Source organism: Mercenaria mercenaria, chromosome 14 (genome assembly GCF_021730395.1).
Source record: "Mercenaria mercenaria strain notata chromosome 14, MADL_Memer_1, whole genome shotgun sequence".
NCBI classification, from domain to species: Eukaryota; Metazoa; Mollusca; class Bivalvia; order Venerida; family Veneridae; genus Mercenaria; species Mercenaria mercenaria.
Window position 1 is genome coordinate 20,706,914 of NC_069374.1, and position 23,605 is coordinate 20,730,518.

General features: G+C 35.5%; 1 protein-coding gene across 1 annotated transcript in view; it reads left to right on the forward strand.

Moving 5' to 3' along the window:
• Positions 1-23,605, forward strand: part of LOC123526523 (neprilysin-like) — a 56,720-nt gene that overhangs the window by 25,857 nt on the left and 7,258 nt on the right. Inside the window, exons 11-21 of the mRNA XM_053523017.1 lie at positions 3,998-4,091; positions 7,869-7,997; positions 8,622-8,720; positions 9,710-9,787; positions 14,548-14,651; positions 14,902-14,960; positions 17,740-17,791; positions 19,691-19,758; positions 20,889-21,019; positions 22,254-22,319; positions 22,699-22,803. Of these exons, the coding sequence (XP_053378992.1) occupies positions 3,998-4,091; positions 7,869-7,997; positions 8,622-8,720; positions 9,710-9,787; positions 14,548-14,651; positions 14,902-14,960; positions 17,740-17,791; positions 19,691-19,758; positions 20,889-21,019; positions 22,254-22,319; positions 22,699-22,803 (985 nt within the window). The remainder of the gene's footprint in view (positions 1-3,997; positions 4,092-7,868; positions 7,998-8,621; positions 8,721-9,709; positions 9,788-14,547; positions 14,652-14,901; positions 14,961-17,739; positions 17,792-19,690; positions 19,759-20,888; positions 21,020-22,253; positions 22,320-22,698; positions 22,804-23,605) is intronic.

Here is a 23,605-nt window from a genome sequence, read left to right on the forward strand (position 1 = left end):
TATGAAAATACGATATTACTGTCTCCCACCAAACAGTGGTGTGGGAGACATATTGATTTACTCCAGTCAGTGTGTCCGTGTGTCCGTCTACCTGTCTGTCACAAAGCTTGTCCGCACTCTAAGTCGAACATTTCTCATCCGATCTTCACCAAACTTGAACAAAATGTGTTTGACCATAAGACCTCGGCCAAGTTCGATAACTAGCCAAATCGGTTCAGGCATTTTAGAGTTACGGCCCTTGAAATACCGAAAACAATCAGCCTTTTTGGTCTTGTCCGCACTCTAAGTCGAACATTTCTCATTCGATCTTCACCAAATTTAAACAAAATGTTTTTGACCTCAAGACCTCAGAAAAGTTCGATAATGAGCCAAATCGGTTCAGGCATTTTGGAGTTCTGGCCCTTGAATTGTAGAGAGTAAACAGTATATAAAGACTGACTTGCTATATAGATGATTAGGCAGTTGTTGGAGACATTCGCTTTTCTAAAAAGCAGCTCTAGTTTCAGTTTCACACGGGCTTAAAAATAAATTTGAATCATTTATATTATAATTATAAGTCTTGATGCGTATGTAATCAAAAGATTGTTAGGTTTGCATCAAGAAATATGCACACGTTCTTTCGCGGAATGATATTGCGCTCCTGAAGCCGCGCAATATTTCTGTTGCAGAACTCGTGCATATTTCTCGATACAAATCTAACAACGCATAAGACTTATAATTATAATATAAATATACCTAAATTACGGCACAGTCACAATAAAGTGCGCATTATCCCAAAAATAAGAAAATGAAAATTATTTATATTTTTTATACTCTACGATGTCTTGTCTTATGCATGAGGGCACGTAGTTGGAATAGCAAAAATGTGTCCACAAAGTATCGAAATTTTGACTTGTTTACAACAAGGAGCCGTGTCTTACATACTATTGCCATTAAAAGACACTGGGGTATTTTGTTTGTTTGTTTCATAACAAATCATGGTAAAATTGATACTGGATTTTGTATATGAATAAATGAGATCAAATAAACACAGGTATGGGACAAAAGACGTGTTAAAGAGCTGAGCACATTCCATGTACCTGTACTTACGGACCAAACTAAAATAATGTTGCAATAACGTAAATCTTTTAAACATCATGTTCGAATGAAATTTATATGAACGATATGCTCATGTGTACATTTATAGATCAGAATCTTTACTGTTCTACCTTTTGTTACAACATGATGCAAGTTCACGGCTGCCTATTTAAGTAACTTTTATATTTTGAGCGATTAATGAAATGGCTATCTAAAACCTGACTTAAGAACATCTCGTTACTAACTGTTTAAAATTTTTATGCATAGCGTATTTGAACAACAAACTGTTTTATTATCATTCAAAGACATATTTACACCGGTAAAATATAAATATTCACTGGAAATAGGAAATCTTCATTGGGGCCGTGTCCTACACGATTTTTGTGGACAGCCTAACTGCTGGTTTTAACACCAAATGTCTTAGTTATATGTGTATATAGACCTTCAAAGCCATTGACTTTCTTCAACCCCGGTTTGTGTGCTACATTATAAGATACTGCAAATTTTCATAAAGATTACATGTCAGCTGATAGATACCACAATGTAAACGTCTTCATTGAGAGAACGTTTCGTATACGCATCGCACAATATGCCTTAAGCGCTGTATTGTTAGCTCACCTGTCACATAGTGACAAGGTGAGCTTTTGTGATCGCCCTTCGTCCGTCGTCCGTCGTTTGTGCGTCCGTGCGTGCGTCCGTCCGTCAACAATTTCTTGTCTGCATGATCGTGGTTTCATTTATGATTTTATTTTAACCAAACTTGCACACAACTTGTATCACCATAAGATCTCGGTTCCTTTCTTGAACTGGCCAAATTCCTTCATGGGTTCCAGCGTTATGGCCCCTTAAATGTCCAAAATGGGTTTCAGAGTTATGGCCCCTGAAAGGGCCAAAATTAGCTATTTTGACCTTGTCTGCACAATAGCAGCTTTTTTTATGATTTGATTTTTACCAAACTGGCACACAACTTGTATCACCATAAGATCTTGGTTCCTTTCTTGAACTGGCGAGATTCCTTTATGGGTTCTAGAGTTATGGCCCCTGAAAGGGCCAAAATTAGCTATTTTGACCTTGTCTGCACAATAGCAGCTTCATTTATGATTTGAATTTAATCAAACTTGCACAAAACTTGTGTCACCATAAGATCTCAATTCCTTTCTTGTACCGGCTAGATCCCATAATGGGCTCCAGAGTTATGGCCCCTGAAAGGGCCAACATTAGCTATTTTGACCTTGTCTGCACAATAGCAGCTTCATTTATGATTTGATTTTAACCAAACTTGCACACAACTTGTATCACCACAAGGTCTTGGCTCCTTTCTTGAACTGGCCAAATTCCCTTATGGGTTCCAGCGTTATGGCCCCTTAAATGTCCAAAATTGGCTATTTTGGCTTTTGCAGCCATGTAGAGACTTCATTTTTGGTTTTATTTGATACAAACTTCCAAAATATCTTCAACGACAATAAATCTTAGATTCCATGACAAATCAGATCCAATCGTAGGTTCCAGAGTTATTTGATATCTGATTACCTCCCCTGATTGTAATCAAAATGGATTTATATCAGTAAGTACTTATAGGACTTATTTGAAAATTCATTATTGTCATTAGTTAGACAATCAGGGTAAATAACTATGGACTGATTTTATGTCAAATTACCTCCCTTTATTTCAAACTAAAATGGGTAAATCTCTGTAACTAATGAAGATACTGATCTGAAATTTCATTTATGTCAACAGATTTATTTGGCAGAGCCTTCTTTTGTTCACTTACAATATTTTTTTTAATTACTTCCCTTTTACGTTACTATAAATAGCTTATTCTTAGTAACTTTTTTATTATTGGCCATAGGGAAAAACTGAGACCACTTTTCTGTGGTACAACATGGATGGTACCTCCAATTTTTAGGTGCATTTTGACATATCTGTACCTTGTAAGAATTGTTTTTTCTTTTTGGTTAAATTTTTCCCTTTGTTGTTCCTGTCCTTTGGACTTAAATATTTTTACTGAGGACCTTCTTGTCCTCAAGTGCAATGATAACAGGTGAGCGATATAGGGCCATCATGGCCCTCTTGTTTTTATTCTGTTACTTCCCAGCTTTTTCCATATTCTTGTATTCCCGTGACAGTAACTGAATAACCAAAGACCAAAATTAGCGTTGTTTTTGACCAAGATTGACAACTTTGGCGTCTTTGAATTTTAGTCATTTCACTCCGCGTTTGTTTCGTTGGTTACGGAATTGCAGAAAGCTGTAATAAATTACTATAAAAAAACCTTACTTCATACTGTTCATCAGAAATACCACAAAACATGCTCAGCCACCAAATGTGCGCACTTTATTGTGATATTGCCCACATTATCCATACATATTACGTTAAACTGGCAGATAGTACTGGATATAGGGCGTATGAAGACACATAATAGTTCCAAAAGTATACTAAGACCTTGTTTATATGTTCTGCACAGTCGCACCCGGATATCCGTGTACTATTTGGTATGTCAACGTCTCGGCAAATATAAGAAATTTCAAATTCATTCATTTTGGAGAAAATGATACAATATTTATCGTGCTTGGCAGACACATTGCAATCCGTTTTTAAATTTCAGTATGTATTGCAATATTGCATTTAACACAACACTTAAATTCGGACTGGAACTGTCCATCTAAATCCATTCTTGCAAGGCAGAAATATGGAACAAACAAGGATAGATGGACTGATAAACTCCGAATACTCTTACACATTCTTATGCATCAATTTTGTTGCAAGAACAACCCTACCACAAGTCACTCACAAGCAAATTGTCGCTCTACAATATATTGATATATACAAAATTAATACTGTATTGTTCATGGCTATGTAGTTTTGTGTTCGCTTTTAACCTGGCTTCTTAACTCAAATGTTCCATTTATATCTTCAACAGCGTAGTTGCCAACTATTTGGTGTGGTTCATCATAAAGAATCGAGCGAGTAACCTTGACAGTAGGTTTACGGATCTCATTACGGAATACAACAAGGTAAGACCGTTGTTTTTCTCTCTTAAGTATTGTCTGATAGTATTGTTTCATTCACATTTCTTCGGAAACGTTGTCTGCAGTGTTTAAAATGTATTTTGGAGGCGGTTTTGACCAGCTAGAGTTAAATATAATGCCTAAATTTATTACTGAACATTTCACGCAGTTAACACTCATAGTCATTTATCATGTTTATAACCGGTGATGTTCATATATTTCGTTAAGACTACTCTGAAAATAAAACAATAAAGTATACCAAGCATAGTTGATTTAAGCCATTTTAATGGAAAATTATTACCCTCACAAACAAATAGCATAAAGGAACAAATGTGATAGAGAAAATTTCGTGTAATTTAAATATTATCCGAGTAAGTGACCTATTATAAAACCCAATGAGTGTATAAAAGTATTGCGGACATTTCTTTCACTTTACTTAAATCTGTACGCCTAATATGCTAATGAACAGACTAAGCTAAATAGAATATGCTATTATATTATTTTTCTTGGTTGCATTCAAAGTTTCCAAAGAAACTCCATACAGATTTTAATAGAGCTGCTGCAAGTTTTAATAAGAACCTAGAGTCAACTTTTGTCTGTGACTTCATTTTGTCAAACATACAAACAGTCTGTTAATTGTTCAATCAAAACTAAATTTGAGTAATAGAGACGAACGCTATAAATCATATTTAAGACAATAGTATCTGGTATTTTGTAACAGTCATGTATCTGGTAACTTTATGCGTGTTAGTACAGAAAATGCCAACTGATAGCGCTAAGAGAACATTTAGCATTGTGTCGGCGATGGGTAAAATTACAAAAAATGCGATATGCACCAATCTACTGACTATCGGTTTGAGTTATTATTAAGCTAGCGGAAAGCACTCGACATAAAATGTTCTGCTTTTAAATTATTAAAATGAGTAAGGATAGCTGATTTCATCTTCACATAATCATATCGAAACGTAAAATGAAATTCAGTATTGTAGCTAATATGTAATTATTTTTATGACTTTAAGGCATTCAAGTCATACATTATATGACGCGGTTAGCACTGGCCTACTGCATATCATTTAACACTTGACTTAAGTAATCTATGTTCATTTTTAGACGTTCGATTTCATTCGTCTCGGAGAGCTCCCTTATGGACCATTTACATTTGATAGATAAGCTCTCATTACAAAGTAAGCGTAAATAATGTTTTTCTGTGAAAAGAACTTTCTTTTGTACGATGTGTTCATACGTTTCCATGTAAACTGGTCCAGTCGATTGTGTAAAGTATGCACGACAAATTTCAACGCACTTTGAACAAGCCCGGGTGTATTCCATAGAAACAACAATTTTGTGATGTATGCCCGACTGAAAATTCCTTCCCAGTTGTGTAGAGAACAATTTATCAAACAATGACACACATTTATCATTTTAACATAAATGTTACAATATTAAGTTACATGCCGTGATTAAAGTTTTGAATAATGAATAAGTCATAAAAGAAATTTATCTGTGCACCAGTTCAACTATTTGTCATTAAGTTATTCTGAAATCGCGTCACGTCACAAAACGTGTTTCGTACAAGGTAATGCCATGGTAATAAAATTGACGTCCTCTTTACTGAAGATGCCTTTATAACACGTACCTTTTATCGTGATAGATTTTTCACGTTCAAATACATAACGAAAATCATACTATTAGCCATAATAGGACAGTAATTAATGCTTTCATCAGTATTTAGGACTGCTGTGTTATGGTAGTTCAAGACATTCAGATCAAAAGATTTCATACACTATAAAATTTGATAACACCCATATACTCAAAACTTCAGTATATAGTATTACGTAAAAAATGTGCCGAATAAAAATATAGATTTGTGTTCTCGGTGTTTTGCTAGAGTGATTAAAAAAAGCTGACACAAGTTTTCGTAATAGGAAAATTGCAATTTTGGTAACATTTTGATAGACTTTTTTTCTACAATGTACTGGTTCGAGTCGTAAATTCGGTCAGGTCTTAAATATTCGGCCGCCCACTTTAAAGCTTTTCTTCGAGCCAGATGCTTGAGAACGCATCTGTGTCATCACAAGCACTTGCGTTAGCAACAAAGTCGGCATTAAAACAGAATAGAAAAATAGAGAAAAAGTTGTCCTTCCCTATAAAGTTGTGTACTTTAAATAGTAAATATTTTGTCTCGCGGGACGCGTGACGTCATTGCACGTGCTCGTTTATGCTAAGGCCCGGCAAGAATTAATTCAAATCTAAACTTTATAACACAAAAAGTACATGCGTTAATTAGCATTAAACGCGTTAAAACCAAGAAAATGAATATATTGTCCCTCAACGTCATTGAATTTCATTGTCTACGTTTTTTTTCACTTTCACGTCATTTCCTTTTGAATTTTCCGTTTTGGGGCCGTAATACGTTTATGCTTTGCCACGGAACGCGCATATATAAAAATGTGTTATAATAGCACGTGAGCGAGAGATTCTCTTTACTCTCCTGTTGAAACATCCCCGAAAAGTGACAAGAACAGCAGTTTTATTCTATAATGTGTGACAAACAGTGGCGTAAAAGTTAAACTACGTCATGCTGGTATGAGAAGGATGACAGGCGCTTTTTAAATCTCTGTTGGCAAGTATGCTATTGAAAATTGATTGCAGTTTGTTGAAGAAAGAATAATTTTGGCTGCAGCATCGATTTATTTCCAAGAAAATGTTGAAATATAACCAACTTTATGTTTCAAAAGTGGCCGAATATTTACAACCTCTAGAAGGTAAAATGTGGAGGCTAAACCCGTCTGTTATTTTAAGCGCTTTTGTACCATATTGTAAAAGTCCGTGAATGATAACAATTAATGTTGCTTGTATCAAAGCACATATGGTAGAAATTTTGTACAAATCGATTGTAAAACGAAAGAAATATTTATGAAAAACCGCAAAAAGTGGCCGAATTTACGACTCAAACCAGTAGATTGTAATTAAACTTCTCACAGTCGTATACTAACATAAGACCAAATATGATATAATTAAATACAATGGTTAAGTCCATATGTTTGTTTATGAGATATATTTGCCAATGATTAAAAAATCTGTTGTAATACATTTACTCATCTCTTACCATTAATATATAAAATGATTGTCATTTCCGTACACCGAATCCAGGCTTTATTCTTTGTTTTCCGTTATCGCGATTGCTTAATTCAGGTTTAATAACGTTTGTTTGTTTTTTGTTTTGGGTTTAACACAGTTTTTCAACAGTATTTCAGTCACGTAACGGCGGGCAGTTAACCTAACCAGTGTTCCTGGATTCTGTACCAGTACAAACCTGTTCTCCGCAAGTAACTGCCAACTTCCCTACATGAATTATCAGAGGTGGAGGACTAATGATTTTAGACACAATGTCGTTTATCAAATAGTCACAGAGAACATACATCCCGCCCGAGGATCGAACTCACGGCCCAGCGATCCGTAGACCAACGCTCTACCTACTGAGCTAAGCGGGTGGCAAGGTTTAATAACGCGATGAGCTGCTTTAACTGAAATATTTAGACAAGCTTATAAAATAGACATTGAATGTAGAAGCTTGGACACATATTACAATCCTACACGTCTTTAGAATAAAAATTCTCTCTTATTTTAAGACAAATTACAATATATTTCAGTGCTTTACAATATGTACCATAAGAAGTGAACAGATACATACTACTCCTTGGACGATGTTAGGAAGTCAAAATCAATATTTGAATAAGTTGCACAGCATTTCAGCTTTACTTTTATCTGTTCTACTCCTAGGTTTTGTATGGAACAACATCGTCTAGTGAAAGATGGAAAGAATGTGTGTATCTCACTGAATCTTATTTCGGCATGGCAGTCGGTCACATGTTTGTCAAGACAAAATTTGACAACTCTTCGAAAACAGCGGTACAGTGTCATTTTAATAGCATTTCAAGTTGCAAACAACATTAATGAATACTTGTTTAAATCCAATTATGATAAGAGTGGATACGTCCTTATATAGACGCGTATTCATAGTTCATAAACAGCTGCAGGTTTTGAGTCGCCTCGTTTTTAGACTGAGTGTTGGGGTGCAGGAGGCTATTCAATACATTACTACTTATAAAGCTCAGATCATCTTAAGCCGGTGCTATGTGGCATTGGATGTGTTGCACTTGTTATAATAAGAACTGTTTCAATAAAACAGGCTAAACTTTCTTTTTTAATCAGTTGATTCAGTTACTTGTTCTCCTGATAGGACTGATTTTGTTTTTGTTTTTATTCTTTTAATGAAATTAGTTTTCTAGTTTTGCAATCTGCATCTTGCATAACAACTGGTATGAGTCATATACTAGATGAGTAAACAGTCTCTACCGACTTTGATTTCCTCATCAGTTTTGAAAGACTTTACAGAATGAAGCATACAACTTTCTTTGCATGCTAACGGTAGTTGAAACCCAATACGTGAAGTGTGCTTTGTAATTGTGTTTTTGATAAAAATCCATGCTGGATATCCTTATTGGTCTTATTGCTAAACTCTTATTCTTTTAGGTGCATGATATGATCGGCAACATAAGAAACGCTTTTGATGAGCTATTGGATGATCTTGACTGGATGGATGAACCAACAAAAGAACTAGCAAAGGAAAAGGTATCAATTATTGTGGGATGGAAATATACTTCCCATTCCCGATTGGACGGAAAACACAAATCATATTCGTTTTAAGAATACTATATTTCATGATAAATCCTGTAAGTTTACGTAAAATTTTGCTCAATGTATTTCATTTATTTCAATCATGTGGGATTATAACATTCAGTTGAATTGATTCAATAACCTCTTTACTTGTTCATTGATAAATGGCCCCGACCAGTGTCCAACAGCAAAATACGCTACATGTATTCATTTATCTAGGAAGGCCTTGTTGTCCAAGAGATTAGGTTCTGTGACTTTGACTCACTGGCACGCCAGTTATGTGAGTTCGAACCACCGGTCTGGATATAAAAGTAATTTATCTAGCTTGCATACGGAATGTTTGTTACTCTATTATTGTGTCCGACACGTTTTAATAAAAAGAGGGGACGTTTGTGTCTTCCTCAACCGTCAATAGGTTTTATGTCGATATATAGCCTAACATTATGTCGGCTTTACTTACTTACCTAACTAGTCATAGACATGAATCTAGACTATTCTAACACGACCAGCAGATAACCTATTTACACATAGGAGGAAGTCAATCAACGGTTATTTTGCGACAATACATGCCCATGCAAAATAGTGGCGTCATCCTCTATGTATAGAATGATCTAGGTGCGTAGGCTAGCACGAAGTGTAGTTCCATGTCGCAAAAAGTAGTTACCCTTTTTTATTCTCACACTGTTTATATTAGTATGTCGAGTTAGAATCCAAATTACAAGTTTCCGAGTATGATTAATCGTGTGGCATCCGTGTGTCAACGGCCTTCGACAAGTATTCGTACGCATAAGAACTCAAAACACGGGGAATTCTACAATAAACCACGCTTGGGAACTCATTATTTCTTAAATAACATAATCATTCACATGTAATATTTTAAACTGACTCTAGACAATTATATTCCATCCACATTCATAGTAAATGACCTTTGTCTTTTTTTTCAGGCCGACGCAATTAAGGAATGGATTGGTTATCCAGATAAAATCCTGGACGTGGAAAAGCTCAACAAGCTGTATGAAAATGTAAGGAATCCGATGTTATAGATTTTTAATCTTCGATATTATTTACATGTAACATACTGATTACACATGTATATAGCGTACATGTTCATTCAGTTCCATACCCCTTTCGGCATGGGTAATTTTCGTTCAATTACAAATGTATATCTTTATGGGCCTCCGTGGCCGAGTGGTTAAGGTCGCTGACATCAAATCACTTGCCCCTCATCGATGTTGGTTCGAGCCTCACTCGGGCCTTTGAATTCTTCATGTGAGGAAGCCATCCAGTTGGCTTACGGAATGCCGGTCGTCCTACCCAGGTGCCCGTTCGTGACGAAATAATGCACGGGGGGCGCATCTGGGGTCTTCCTCCGCCATAAAAGCTGGACAGTCGCCATATGACCTATCATATGTCGGCGCGACGTGAAACCCAACAAAATAAATAAAAAGCAATTGTATCTTTATCAGGAGTTATGAAAGCAAGTGCTTAAAGCGTATGCAACAACTTCTTAAACATTTTCGCAAAGATTTCCTCCAACTCAAATTTATTTGTTCGCACACCATATTTATAGGCTACATGGGCGCTCATATTGACATTTTGGCCGAATGAATTCAGATCTCTGGCAGACGCATGTTGCGGAGGATATCACACATTTTCTTGTCTTCTGCGACTTTTTTCTTACTAAAAGTGCTTAAAAGTTGAAGAGTACTTCGATTAATTTTAAATTGCACAAAATTAATTGATATTATTAGTTACACTGCTTGTTGTAACGATTTCATCCTGCTAACTACCCTTTACTTTCATACTATTATCGACACCTATTGTAATTAACAAATCTACTTACAGTGTAGATTGGAATCCAGCTATAATTTGTTCGGTTATCACGTTTTGTTGATTAACCCAGCCATACAATGCACAGGGAATTGTATTTTGACTTAATCACAAAACGCAAAAACTCATATATACAGTTTATGAACTGGTTTTGATCAGGTACGCAAAACACCTTCTGTCCCATCCTTTCGAAAATGATCAGATTTCACGATTGAAACTTCAGATTTTATCGCGTTTCCTGTTGAATCCTATATCTTGCACGTAGATTAAATGGTCATTACATTAATTGCTGAGTAATAATATGTTTATCCCTTACGGCCTTGTGTCCAACGCAGAGTTATTGTTTTTCTTTTTTGCCACTTCTTCACGAGCCTTAACTAAGTAGAAAATTTGAAATGGCATTGAAACACAAACATTACTCTAGGAAACGATATCTTTAGTTGAAGCTTTTGATCTGACTCGTTCTTTTTTTTTTGTACGTTTTGTCCTCGTGCGTTGGCTTTGTGTGCGAGTTTGTGTATGTTTGTGTGATGAAGATTAGCATGAATTTTTAAAGACATCTGACAGTTTTCTATATGTATTGTCAAGATATGAGTTATATGACCCAGGGAAGTGTCTTCGCCTTTAGTATCTTGAACAATGTTTTAGGTCCAATCGCTAAGGTGACTATATCTTAGACTAGCTGACAAACGAAATAGAATGTCCTTTATTAAAACGTAGAGATGGTAAGAACAGATATCTCATACATAGATTTTCCTCCGGATACCTTGCCTACATAATTCGTGTACTGATGATTCGTAAATGATTTCAGTTATGAGCTAGACAATTTCAGGGATCAGGCAAATCACTAAATGTTTCAAACTAACAATCTTCAATTAATAATAATAAGCACAAACTCCTATAGGCTGGATACACTTTACTTGACTGGTCTTTTTGTTACAGTTCCCGTCAGACAATGTCTTTGAATCTACAACATACGAGTCCTGTCATATGTAGCATTCAAGTACCATATAGGTATATCCTCGATGCCTTGGCGGTACTTCGCCAATAATGCTGAATCGTCTATAAGCTGGAACTATACTACTATCTCAGTAGATGATCAAACTCTCGATCTACATCTCAGCTTTCCGATGCTCAGCCTATATTTGCTATCGTCTATAGCATTCAACTACCGTTAAGGTAAATTCATATGCGCTGGTCCTATCTTTCGAAACCATGTTGGAATTCTGCAACTCTTCTTGAGTCTATGAACTTTAAACGTTTTCTTTTCAATAATTTATCCGCATTGACAGGGTGGTTGCAATAACCACCTTATCAAGGTACTGGGACAAATTATTAGTTGAATCCTCGATGTATCTTCTTCGATCGCTGGATACCGAATGAACTCTCTGTCATCCATCTACTTACCTATGCTGCGTGATATTTATAGAAATTGTTTCTGATTGGTCTAAATCAATAAATAGTGTTTTACAACGAGTACTTGCTCTAACAAAGATCTGGTTCCATTTAATGTTGTTTATGACATAGTGTGTAATGCTGAGATCCAGCTATCAACATAATGGACCTAAATTAGTCATGAATGACCCAAACCCTATTATAATCAGCGATTTAACAATAATTATAGCAATGGCACCATGAAAAGGGAGTCAAGCATTATTTTTGTACATGTGTTACGCTATCAATATATCGGATATACAAATTATTCTGACATGTATATAGGCAAACATTTTTCTACAGACATAATATATATCGGTTGGTTAAAGCCAAATACGGTTTCTGCTACTTTAATTGAATTTGAATAATAAGTTAATCACATAGAAGCCCGAAGGGTAGTATTTTGGATGGCACAGGTCGGTCGTTCTGTCTGTTTGAAAATATTTCTGCCGGTAAGTTTGTTAACAGTTTTTTCTTGGTTCATTAATTACATACGCTTTGACCAATGACTCTCAAACTTGATTCTAAAATCTGTTTGAGCCGTCAGCCAACAAATGAGTGTTGCTAAAGTGTATCAGAAGAGGGTTTAGAAACCGTTCCATGTGGAACAATTATGATGCACAATGTACAAGGATTACCTTAATAACTTTAAGACATTTCTGCAACTAGAAGAATCAAATCATGACTTTTATGGGTATGTTGTTTAAACAGTTAGTAAGTTTTATTTTGTATACCTATAGTCTTGAATTATCTTGATTTTTCTTCTAACGTTTTCGTCGAACTCATTTACTGGTGTTTTTCTTACGTACATTGTAAATTATTGATAGGAATTCTTCTTGAAATTATTTATTCAAGCATTTTTATGTTTTATATATTGAAATGTTTGTTACAACTATTGCGTTCGTATTGGGCTAGGTTTGTTTCCACTGCGGAACATGTTTAGGTTGATGGTTCCGTAATTCAATGGTTTCGGCGCGTTTTTTCTTTATGTTTCACTTTGTCTATGATTTTTCTTTCGTACATTTTTCTTCATGCATTGAGCTAAAAATTTAAACAGAATTATACACTAAAATCTGGAAAGTAGATCCCTCGGAAGCACCGAGAACAAGGCAAATAGTGAAAATTGCAGACTCGGTTTGATTGAGTCTGTTCATGGGCAGTAATAGAAAAAGCAACACTGCCCACGCCCCCTAGCACCGGCTTAAGCAGTAGTCAATCTTCAAATCTAAATGAGTTGAAATCAATGATCCCGAAGGACCAGAAAATATAACAACACTGAGATGAAGTCGGGGCGACTTTTTACGGCCGCCACACAGCACTTAACACCCGCTGTTGTGAAGTAAATAAAATCTGGAAAGTAGATCCCTCGGAAGCACCGAGAACAAGGCAAATAGTGAAAATTGCAGACTCGGTTTGATTGAGTCTGTTCATCGGCAAAACCTTAATTGTAGGAGATGATAATATGCGTAATTTATATTAAGTTGTTGCGTAAACGTGATTGGAAAAAAAGTATAGATTTAGTGTTCTTCTTTCTCAACATCATCTCATATCTCTCCTTATTACAGCTTATTACTATAGACAAGGTTTGAAGTAATCTGACCATGAATATTTTTATCTGAATGTGTATCAACACGGAAAGACTATGTAGGATCCGTAAAATGTGTGCTGTTAAAGCGATAGTTGTTCGTACGCTTGGAAACATTCTGAACAGATTGTCATAACTAGTGCTGAGATTATCGTTAGGTTTCGAACACATCGCTTTTAACACAATTGTATTAAACTAAAAAGTCCTTTCCTTAATCAATATAGACTCGTTTGTCATATCTGAGTATTCCTTTCCTTCTTTAGATGGTTATTCGAAATTTATGAGGGATTTTCAAATTGAGAATAAATAGCCAAAAAAAGAATGATCGGAAAAACTTTATTCTAATACCTCTTCAGTCAATCATGAAAAAAAGTTCTCAGTTACTTTCGACACCTCATTTCTGATGGTATTTCACGCCGTAATGTTATAAAAAAGGGGAATGCAGCTTCCGCTTAAATGTCCAGCGCCATGTCACGCGACAAGGTAGCGAATGCCCGCTTAGCTCAGTAGGTAAGAGCGTTGGTCTAACGATCGCGGGGTTGCGAGTTCGATCTTCGGGCGGGGCGTATCTTCTCCGTGACTATTTGATAAACGACATTGTGTCTGAAATCATTAGTCCTCCACCTTTGATTCATGTGGGGAAATTGGCAGTTACTTGCGGAGAACCGGTTTGTACTGGTACAGAATCCAGGAACACTGGTTAGGTTAACTGCCCGCCGTTACATGACTGAAATACTGTTGAAAACGGCGTTAAACCAAAAACAAACAAACAAAAGGTAGCGAATGCGAATCCAACAAAGGAAACGGGAGCTCTTCCATTATACTTCCAGATCGCAAAGCTGGAACGTTAGAAGTGACATTAAAATGCATAATTTGAAAAGCGTATTAACTAATAAAATCCGCCCCAGCATCCTATTTCACTTGTTATTTCAGGCAATAATAAAAAGACACGAGTATTATCAGAATGTTCTCAACAGTTTAAAGAAATATATGTCTGAGGAGCTTCGAAAGCTGAGACAAAAGTTCGACAAAAACGAGTAAGTTAGATTTGAATTTCATTTATTCATCTCTATAAATAATTATTTCCGGTATGCATGACAAGAATAAGAGTGAATTAGTCATCTAAATGTAAACGGATAAGTATATATAGTTACTTACCGCTATTAAAACAATAAGGTAATTGAATAGGTTCGCAAAATATTTTTTAGGTAAGAATTTGGTAAATTAAGTAAAACAACTGTAGGAAGTATATTGTGACCAATTAAATGTGATGAATTTCACTTTCAGTTGGAATGATTCTCCAGCCCAAGTTAACGCATTTTATAGTCCTACCATGAATAACATACGTAAGTACAGTTATTGAAAGTAAATTGTATATATTCACGGCCAAAGCATTTAACTTAAACTAACAAAAAAAATTCACTTAATAAGATTAAAAAAAACCCGTAAGGGCAAACATCTGGGGACTAAGGTAATATTAAAGACTACGAAACTTTTTGAGAAACATGCATGAACATTTCGGAAGTTAAGCATTATATTATTTTTTCACTACGTTACCTTATAGATTCTAAGATATACGCGATGAATTAGGTAAAAAATGCCATTCACATAAGCATATAAAATGATAAATGACTTCGAATAAAAAATATAACATGACAAAGCTTAACAAGTTAGACACAGTGCAATAAAGGTAATACTGGTAGTCCAGAATTGACTTACTGTGAAAACAAGACAAAGAAGTAACTTTCGTGATTTGTTTAAAAGTTAAGTAAAGCTCAACTCCGCACAAATACAAAAAAGCAATTTCATGAGGCGAGGGGTGGGGGGTGGGGGAGCTGTTGAAACGGTATGCAGTCTGATAACAAAAGCCCTTAATATTTTTGAGGAGGCTTTGTTCTATTAACAAAATAAGTGAAACCAAAGGTCTTATACGGTTGTGAGAAATCAGGAAAGTGAAAATAAATACACGAAATTAATGATCATTAAGCATGGTTCTTTTGCTGCAGGAGTTATCGCAATGGCCGAAACATTGTTTTAAGGCTTTGAAATGTCAATGGATAACTAAACAGAACTCAGTTATATATGAAAATATTGACAACTTTCAGATCTGATTTGGAAACGACTATATCTATTGTATTTCTAAAAGATTTCATTTATGTTTGACGAATGAACGGTATACCTCATCGAGCCAAAACTAAACAGATATTGGACTGTCCTTAAAACAAGAAAATCAGTATTATTAGAAGTGTATTCCAGAATCGCCTACATCTAATGTAACTGAAAGATATGTTGGAAACTCGGCAAACACAATAGCAGATGCGCACTACAAAGGTTAAGAATATATAAATTGATCTTCTGGTCAAATGGAAGAAATTGGTCAAGTAAACTATTACATTGTCGTTTAAGTATAGCGCTACATAATAATTTCTTTTTCAAATGTAGGGTTTAGTTAATATCATATATGAACACAGTGGTCATATTCTGTAATATCATCGCGACGGAGTAATTTCATGCCTGTGTAAAGTTATTAAATATAAACCCACAGTAATGAACTGTTCTGAAATTTCTTATTGGCACTTATCAAAACATAAAATGTAAGGATAACTTTTCCAGAAGCACAGAGCACCCCAAATACAGACATATTTTAGATTTTTTACCAGAACACTTAAGACAGTATGTATGTCCAAACAGCAGCTTGAAGTTACTATCCAGTAAAAAGAACGATTGTTTTTTTTTACACAAATTGAAAACATATTAAGTGTCCATATATGTTTAATATAGAGGAGAAGTGAGAAGTAGATTAAAACCTAGGCTTGCTAAAATGTACCCTGAAGCTTTATGACCATAGAAAGATCCAGCATGTACAGAATCACTTTCTGATAGTGCTTCTAAATTATCGCGATGATGAGTGAGAGAAGTATCTTGTTTCGATTACAAAGACTTAAACTTATTTTGTTGATAGGGGCCTGCAATAGATGTATAAGGCATATATTGTACGGAATCTGCTTCAGCGTTAAGTTGATTGGCAATCGGATATCACGAGTTACTTGTTCATCTATTTATCTTCCCTATATCATTTATCTGTTTAATAATACTACTGTCATAGTCTTATATCAAGTATGTCCATTTATCTGACAACATTACTACCCGCTCTGCAATAGCATAAATACCCAGTTAAAGACGTATATTTCTGTTATAGAAAGACGTTAGGAAACCCTTTGATGTGTTTTAAATTCATATTCGAGTTGTAAGAAACTTATTTTGTTGATAGGGGCCTGCAATAGATGTATAAGGCATATATTGTACGGAATCTGCTTCAGCGTTAAGTTGATTGGCAATCGGATATCACGAGTTACTTGTTCATCTATTTATCTTCCCTATATCATTTATCTGTTTAATAATACTACTGTCATAGTCTTATATCAAGTATGTCCATTTATCTGACAACATTACTACCCGCTCTGCAATAGCATAAATACCCAGTTAAAGACGTATATTTCTGTTATAGAAAGACGTTAGGAAACCCTTTGATGTGTTTTAAATTCATATTCGAGTTGTAAGATAGTTTTAAAAGTGGGCTTTTAACTCAAAATAAATGGAAAACAAGTATTTAGTTTTTCAGTAATATATTTACAGATAACCTCTTTTAATAGAAGTAAAATGCTGATTGAAATTGTATTGCCTTCGTTCTGGAAAATGTGTGCATTGTGTAAGAATGATTTATATTTGTGAGGATGTTTGACTTTTTACCACAGGATGAGCCTTTGTCAATAATCTGGATAAAAACTGTCGTTTCCTCGACGTGACAGTAACTTGGATAAGCTTACAGTGTTAAATGTTTTTTTTCAAAAAGAAAGTTTAACTTCTAGATATTTCATATAGATATAAAATTCAGAAAAAAAAACAGTCTAATACGTACTGACGCTCACACGTTAAGATATACCCAACGGCTCTCAGAACATTTGTTTTATCTCTACTTCAACCTATGACGTAACAAGAGTTTGTCATTGGAGTACCTGCAAATGAATAACAGTTGTTCGTTGATGTCAGAGAGAATGAGAGAGAGAGAGAGAGTTGGCGTAAATCAAATGAAATTAAATCCCTAATTTCTGTGCTTCTTTACAGAGTTCCCAGCTGGAATATTACAGGCTCCATATTACAACAAAAATCAACCAAAGTAAGTTTTGTTTTCAGATATATTATATAGATGCATTAAAGGTGTATTGCTCAATACGAAAGCATATGTGTCAATAACGTATGAGAAAAATGGTATGGAAGTATACTATGGTGACTGAATTTAATCGATCTGAGGTCTAATATATCAGTGAAGTAATCAGAGCGATTGAAGTGTTTTTTAATTTCTCTTTCACATGTAAGTGTGAAATGGCCAAACTAAGAAAGGATGTGTTTAATGTGCTCAAATATGCCATAAAGAAGAAGATAAGTATCCACTATCAAACATTGATTATACAAAGAATTTTAACTTAATTTCACTAGAGCCTCTAGTTCTGTCGAATATGCCAGCTAAATTAATGTTTATAACTTAACAAAAAAGTTGCCATCAGACACAATTGATGGTAGGTTATTTAACATTATATATCTCTTTTATGTTTTCTAATCTTTCATACTTATACAGTGTTCACGTGTGTTTGTTTCCTGTGTGTCAGTTATCAATAAGTTCTCGGAATATATTGATGTTCGAGCTCATTAGTGTTCGGTTCCCGACCAGAATCTCGGGATACGTTGATGCTCGATCACGTTAGCCCTCAGTTTCCAACCAGTTTCTCCAGACACGTTCAACCTGGTGCTCGAGCTCGTTAATCTTCTTTTTCCCGACCAGTTTCTCGATAAATGTTGTTGCTCTAGCTTGGAAGTGCTAGGTAAGCAACCAGTTTCTCATGATAAGTTGTTGTGTCTTGTTACTAGGATGGAGTGCTTTGTTACAAACTAGCCGCTTGGGATACGTTGGTCCTCCAGCCTTCACTCCTCGGTCACCAATAAGTTCTCGGAATATATTGATGTTTGAGCTCATTAGTGTTCAGTTCCCGACCAGAATCTCGGGATACGTTGATGCTCGATCACGTAAGTCCTCAGTTTCCAACCAGTTTCTCCAGACACGTTCAACCTTGTGCTCGAGCTCGTTAGTCTTCTTTTTCCCGACCAGTTTCTCGATAAATGTTGTTGCTCTAGCTTGGAAGTGCTCGGTAAGCAAGCAGTTTCTCATGATAAGTTGTGTCTAGTTACTAGGATGGAGTGTTTTGTTACAAACTAGCCGCTCGGGAAACGTTGGTCCTCCAGCCTTTCACTCCTCGGTTATCAATAAGTTCTCGGAGTATATTGATGTTCGAGCTCATTAGTGTTCAGTTCCCGACCAGAATCTCGGGATACGTTGATGCTCGATCACGTAAGTCCTCAGTTTCCAACCAGTTTCTCCAGACACGTTCAACCTGGTGCTCGAGCTCGTTAGTCTTCTTTTTCCCGACCAGTTTCTCGATAAATGTTGTTGCTCTAGCTTGGAAGTGCTCGGTAAGCAAGCAGTTTCTCATGATAAGTTGTTGTGTCTAGTTACCAACCAGTTTCTCGGTATACGTTGTTGCTCGAGCTAGAAAGTGCTCAATCACCAACCAGATTTTGGTAGACGTTGTTATTTTTGCTCCTTTGTGCCCACATTCCGCCCAGTTTCTCGGCACACGTTGTTACTCGAGCTCGTAATTATTCAGTTTTCGACCAGAGTCACGGGACAAATTGTTGCTCTTGAAAACGTGTAAGTGCTTGGTACTCTAGCATTTTCTGGAGATATATTGTTTTGTCTAGTTACTTACCAGTTTCTGAAGATATTTCGTTACGTGAGCTCTGTAGTGTCGGTTACAACCAGTTTCTCGGGGTACGTTGTCGCTGGAGCTCATTAGTATTATATTTCCGACCTGTTTCTTGGAATAAGTTGGTGCTCGAGTTCATTAATATTCAGTTTCAAGCCGTGTTCACAGGATAGGTTACTGCTCGAGAGTGTTAGTGCTAAGTTTCCAACCCGTACGTATTATCTCCAAATCAAAATGGATTATTTTATTATTTGCAGTTCAATGAATTACGGTGGAATTGGCACCGTTATAGGGCATGAAATCACACACGGATTTGATGACCAAGGTAAATTAAACCACGTTTCCATGCCATGATAATATTAAACGATATTTGAACGTTTGCAGCTTGAAAAAAGCTTGTTCTTTTAAGTATTACAGTAACTACATAAAAAATAAATGAGATAAAAAATCTTAACCATTAATAACAATCTAAAAAATAAGTTATTTATTTATTATTAATAATCTAGTTTGTTCTGTCGTATGTTTTAGTGTTTTAAATTATCCAGTCCGTCCTTAGTACTTCTGGATTCGTAAATCTCTGAATATTCGAATATCTCTCAATAATGCATCTTACACACTCATTGCCCGGTAATTGTAACACTAATTTGTCTTCATTCCCTTTGTATATTCATTATTGTTCTACATTCTCCTTCAACCTCCTTTCCCATCCCCTTCATACACCTTACCACTTCTTTTCCCTCTACAATGTATCTATATTTGGCATAAATTTATTTGTACTTGCTAGATTTTTGAAACAACCCGTCTGTAGTATTTTTTCCGTTACAGCTTCTTTTTGTTGTGGGCTTACTTTGCAAATGCTTTGCTCTGAGGCTGTGTTTTAAAATAGGGCTCCGTACTTCCGAGAAATCTACCATTTCCTAATATCTTTTGTATGAATCGAATTCTGATGAAATGTGCAACGTTATTCACACTCCCATCACAAACCCTGTATCAAAATTCTGTTATGTAATGCACGATCCGCTTAGTTCAATAGGGAGAGCGCAGATCTACGGATCGCGGGGTTGAGTTTGAACCCTGTTCTCCGTGACGATTTGATGAAAAACATTATGTCTGATATCAGTCGCCCTCCACTTTTGATTCATGTGTAGAAGTTGGAAGTTCCTTATGGAGAACAGGTTTGTACTGGTACAGAATCCAGAAACACTGGTTAGCTAAACTGCCCGCGATTACATGACTGAAATACAGTTAAAATGGCGTTAAACACAAAATGAACAAATAAACTGTTACGTAAATGCATTGAATACGATAATTGTCCAAAAGACTTGATAAAATAACAACATCGAGTGCACAGTTAATATGGATTTACGTTCAAATTACTTTATTTCTTTTTATCACAATTTGCACTTTCAGCATACAATCAAAGTAGAAGTGGTACCATGTTTTATGTATTTACAGGGAGACAATTTGACAAAAATGGAAACCTTGAGCATTGGTGGAATACTTCAATTATTATCAACTTCAAGGAAAAGGCACAATGTTTTATTGATCAATACAGCCAGTTCGTAGCACCGGAAGCAAATCTAACTGTAAGTGAGCTTCTTTTATCAGACAGAGTCCATCAGGTTAGAGAATCAATGGTCTTTTAAGACTAACTAACGCATGTTTTGCCTGTCGGCTTGTGAAATACACACCACGTACACCATTAAAACTCACCACGCCGGAATTAAAGTGAAACTCGGTTTATCGTCCTCATATAAATTTAAAGATTTTCTCGATAAGTTTTTCTTCCCATGTATCGTGTTCACGAGGGAGGAAGTGTTACACGAAGGATGGAGTTCTTCTGATAACCTGTCATGTCGTCTTCTGATAACTGTTACGGAGTTACGGAATTAGACTAAACAGGTTTTTTTTCTGGCGCATAGCACTAAACATCAGGCAAAATTGATCATCAGACTTTAGTTTTACATCCCATTTTCTCTTTTTAAAGATTGATTATTACCATTTCGTTGACCGATTCCTTGTTTTGTCATACAGATATCAGAAGAAGTCTGTAACGTTTTCTAGGAACTCCGTAACAGTTATCAGAAGAAAACATGACACTTCCTCCCCCGTGGGGTTTGGCATCAAATATCAAAAACTGTGCTACAGCTGTTTTTCTGCATTTGTCCTTAAATGTTTGCAGACCATTGACAATCGCAGTTTTGATAATACAAAAACAAATTGTTTGCTTTATTATTTAGATGAGCAATAGAATTGTTGAATCAATTGTTACAACAATGTTCACTACGAACACATCTGCTTTTAAGTAATTTGATCATTTAATCTTTAAACTTGGCTACTATTCATTATTCTCATTGGCATAAAACAATTTCTTTTAATGTGATACTTAGCTAAGGCCTATCATTTTAAACAATCACGCATATTAAAACGCTGCATGGCAATAAGGCGTGTTCACCATACATCCGTTACCTATTCCATTACATGTATATTTCTTTTGTTAATCCAAACATTTGTTTTCCCTTTATGTTTGCATTTTTATGGAAAGGAGTACTAAAAGATTTTATAATCGTCAGTAAAACTCATTGTTCACTCATTAGCAAGCAAATACAGAGTAAACCGTTTCTGAACATTGTAATTAACTAGCCATATATTGCACGGTCTCAGGTTTTAAGTTTGGAACGCAAATAAATGCAATATGGCCACGTTTCTTTAAATGTGAGTATAGACAACAGCATTCAGACAAACTATAAATCCTGTTATATAGGCCACATTTTTTTCGAGAGGGTACGTAATCTAAATGCGTGTATCCTTTTATTTTAGATTAACGGCATCAACACACAAGGAGAAAATATAGCAGATAATGGCGGAATCAAACAAAGTTTTCGGGTAATGTTCATTTGTCACGAGTACAGTTAGAGTTAGAGGCCATAAAGTTAAATTCTGGCCACATATAATGTTTTTGGCTTCAGATGAAATGCATACAGTATGTATTCAACTTCATAAGCTTTTCAAAGTAGGTTATAACGGTAGCAATTATCCAACAGTTCTGGAACATCGCTTTTAAGTGTCACTGTATGTACTCGCAACTATTATTTTATGATAGCACATACCTATACATGAATGTTACATTGTTATCCATGTGTACGTAAACGTAGTGGACGTTGATGTTTAGTTTGCTAATAAGAAGAAATAGGAAGGTGTGATTTTCTTTCAATTTTTGTAATAGAAATATAGTAGTGATATGACCAGGAATATTTTGTTTCAGGCATACAGAAAATGGGTGGAGGTAGAACGACAAAAAATCGAGGAGCCACTGTTGCCGGGATTAAATTTTACACATAACCAACTATTCTTTATAAGCTTTGCTCAGGTTTAAAAAAATTATCTTTTTCTTTTCGAAAAATGATGAGAACGACAACTAGCAACACCTACCGTGAAGAACATTATTTTAGTATTGTTTGAGTGGAACTGACATCCACGTGTAGGTCAAATGTAACGTGTGATGACTTGTTCGAATGTAAGAACTTTATTATGCGAATTAGTAGTTTTAAACTAATGGAAACATGTAACACAACAAGCAAAATCACAGTGTAGACTCTGGTCTTTTCATAAATAGTAAGATATCAACAACACACGCCCCTGGCTACAGCTTTATGTTACAAGTATATATAACAGGTCACAATGATCCCAAAGAACAAGAATTTATAGACCCAAAGACAACTAACCCAATCTATATTTTGTCGATATCTTTTAAAATAGTTGAACGGGATTGAAATATTTTCGTTGAGCGAATGTATGTCTTTAATCTTTGATAATTACTATAGTGATAAACAATCAACGCGGTTGATAAAAGTTACATGTAGAATAATTGGCAATATTAGGTTAGATGTGAATGTTTGGACGTTGAGCTTTAGTGAGCTTTCAAGTTCTTTCGCCACGAGCCAACTTACCTAACAGTGTTAACAATTTTTCATGTGTTTGATTTACAACAGCACAATACACAACTTTAAGTGTCAATTAAAAGAAGCGCAAGTAGTTTACGTCAGAAATGACGTTATGATCTTTCAAAGGCTATTAACAAGACGAAGGTCCAAATTCATATTATCATATGTAATGTAACGTTATAAATGATTCGTGAAATACATAACATTATCTTGCAGAATAAAACATTT